At 45.0% G+C, this 2,376-nt stretch overlaps 1 protein-coding gene across 1 annotated transcript; it reads left to right on the top strand.

Moving 5' to 3' along the window:
- The first annotated feature begins 268 nt into the window (after window positions 1-268).
- On the top strand, window positions 269-1,210 carry LOC127677409 (olfactory receptor-like protein OLF3). Its single transcript, XM_052172494.1, has one exon. It carries the CDS (start codon window positions 269-271, stop codon window positions 1,208-1,210), a length of 942 nt encoding a protein of 313 aa, XP_052028454.1.
- The last annotated feature ends 1,166 nt before the right edge of the window (window positions 1,211-2,376 follow it).

Here is a 2,376-nt window from a genome sequence, read left to right as displayed (position 1 = left end):
GTGCTAGAAATTTTTTAAGGAAAATTTAAATGGTGTTTGGGGGAGGTGGCTCCTCAGAATCTCATGTATTTGTGTCAGTGGCAAAATCCTCCTTTTTCCATTGTTTTGGATATGCCTTTCCCTGATCACCTAGATTAAAGGACCAGGCTGTGTCCCAAGTCCAACTGCAATCCTAGCCTAGGACTCAGTGCATAACCTACGGTGACACCTCTACTCTCCCTCCCTGACCGTTCTTCCCCCACTCCTGACCATCAGTTTGAGCAGCTCCATGAAGAGAGACAATGCAACCTGGGTAAGTGAGTTTATCCTCATGGGTCTCTCCACTGACAAACACATCCAAGCTGGACTCTTTGTCCTCTTTGGGGTCACCTACCTGCTGACTCTGCTGGGCAATGGGCTCATTGTCCTGCTGATTGCACTGGACCCACGACTCCACCTGCCCATGTACTTCTTCCTCTGTCACCTGTCAGTGGTGGACATCTGCTACACCTCCAGTGGGGTCCCCCAGATGCTGGCACACTTCCTCATGGAGAAGAAGACCATCTCTTTTGCCCTGTGTGGGACCCAGCTCTTCTTTGCTCTGACCCTTGGAGGGACTGAGTTTCTATTGCTGGCTGCCATGGCCTATGACCGCTATGTGGCTGTCTGTGATCCACTTCGGTACACAGTGGTGATGAGCCCAAGGCTCTGCATGGGTCTAGCAGGTGTCTCTTGGTTTGTGGGTGTAGTTAATTCTGCTGTAGAGACAACAGTCACCATGCGCCTTCCTACTTGTGGCCACAATGTACTCAACCATGTGGCCTGTGAGACATTGGCACTGGTCAGGCTGGCCTGTGTGGACATCACCCTCAACCAGGTGGTGATACTGGCCTCTAGTGTTGTGGTGCTGCTGGTGCCCTGCTCCCTGGTCTGTCTGTCCTATGCCCACATTGTGGCTGCCATCATGAAGATCCGCTCTACCCAGGGACGCCGCAAAGCCTTTGAGACCTGTGCTTCTCACCTGGCTGTGGTCTCCATGTCTTATGGGATGGCCCTCTTCACCTACATGCAGCCCCGCTCTACAGCCTCTGCTGAGCAGGACAAAGTGGTTGTACTGTTCTATGCTGTTGTCACTCCCATGCTGAATCCTCTCATCTATAGTCTGAGGAACAAGGATGTGAAGGCTGCTTTCAGTCGCGTTCTGATGAAGAACGTTGAATCAAAGAATTAGGAGACAACTTTCAAAGGGGAAGGTGTCCTTCTGAAGTTTATAGAACCATTAAATTGGAAGATGTTATGTGTGACCCACATACCATTGTCTGTCATTTCCTTTAATTTTTCAATCCTGGCCAGCCCTGGGGTATGAGCTACTCATGTAACCTCCCCTTAAGTGTGTCTGTGTATGTGTGTAAGGGAAGTTATCAGGACCTAAATCTGTATGATGCTCTGTTGAGGTAATAGGAAGCAGAATTTTACCTCTTGTCTTTCTTTTGGTTTCTGCTTAAATCAAAGAAAACAAATTACAGCAACTTTAAGATGTAAATACCATCCAGAAGGTTAAATGAAATATGTACATGTTCTTAATGGAAAGGAAGATCAAAACCTGAACAGTGGTGTGTTTAAGTCAGAAAGGAAGTACACATAAGTCACTTTGTTAATACTCTAGTTCTGAGATGCAAGGTGGCTCAATGGGTTAATAAACTTGCCATTGAGCCTGATGACCTGTGTTTGAGCCCCAGGAGTCACATGGAGACAGAAAAAGTCTGACTCACAAGTTATTCTCTAACTTCCACAAGCCTACCATGGAACAATTGTACCTTCCTCAACACACATAAGAAATGAATGAATGAATGAACTATGCAAGTCAACTTTCTTCCTAGAATCTTTAAATATGTATTTAACTTTTCTTCAGTCTAGAGGAAAAGAAATATCTACAAATTTTAAACTTGTCTGTGACCAAGGAATTAAACAGACTTTAGGCAAGAAATGCAAAATCTGAGCTGGGAGTAGAAGTCAGTCAAGCACATGCTGGAGAAGCATGAGAATCTGAGTTTAAGGCCAAGAACCAACATCAGATGATTAGTGTGGAGCCTTAAAAGATGGCTCAGAAGTTCAAACCACTTCCTGCTCTCACAGAGGACCTGGGTTTGATTCCAAAGCATTCACAAGACAGCTAAAAGCTTTCTGTAACTCAAGTTCCAGGGGATCTCACACACTTTCCAGACATTTGTGGGCCCAAGGCACACATCAGGTACACATACATACATAAAGGCAAAACACCCATACACATAAAATAAAAATAAAATAAACATTTTAAAAAATTTTAAAGTTGTTGTGTTAGACCATACTTGTGATTCAGTGGCTCAGAAAAAAAAGGAGTAAGGTTCCTGTTGCTCA

This window comes from Apodemus sylvaticus, chromosome 2 (assembly GCF_947179515.1).
Source record: "Apodemus sylvaticus chromosome 2, mApoSyl1.1, whole genome shotgun sequence".
Classification (NCBI taxonomy): domain Eukaryota; kingdom Metazoa; phylum Chordata; class Mammalia; order Rodentia; family Muridae; genus Apodemus; species Apodemus sylvaticus.
This window is presented reverse-complemented; position numbering and strand designations above follow the sequence as displayed.

Excerpts from the sequence above, each read along its gene's own strand:
- LOC127677409 (XM_052172494.1), top strand. The coding sequence starts at position 269 with ATGAAGAGAGACAATGCAACCTGGGTAAGTGAGTTTATCCTCATGGGT.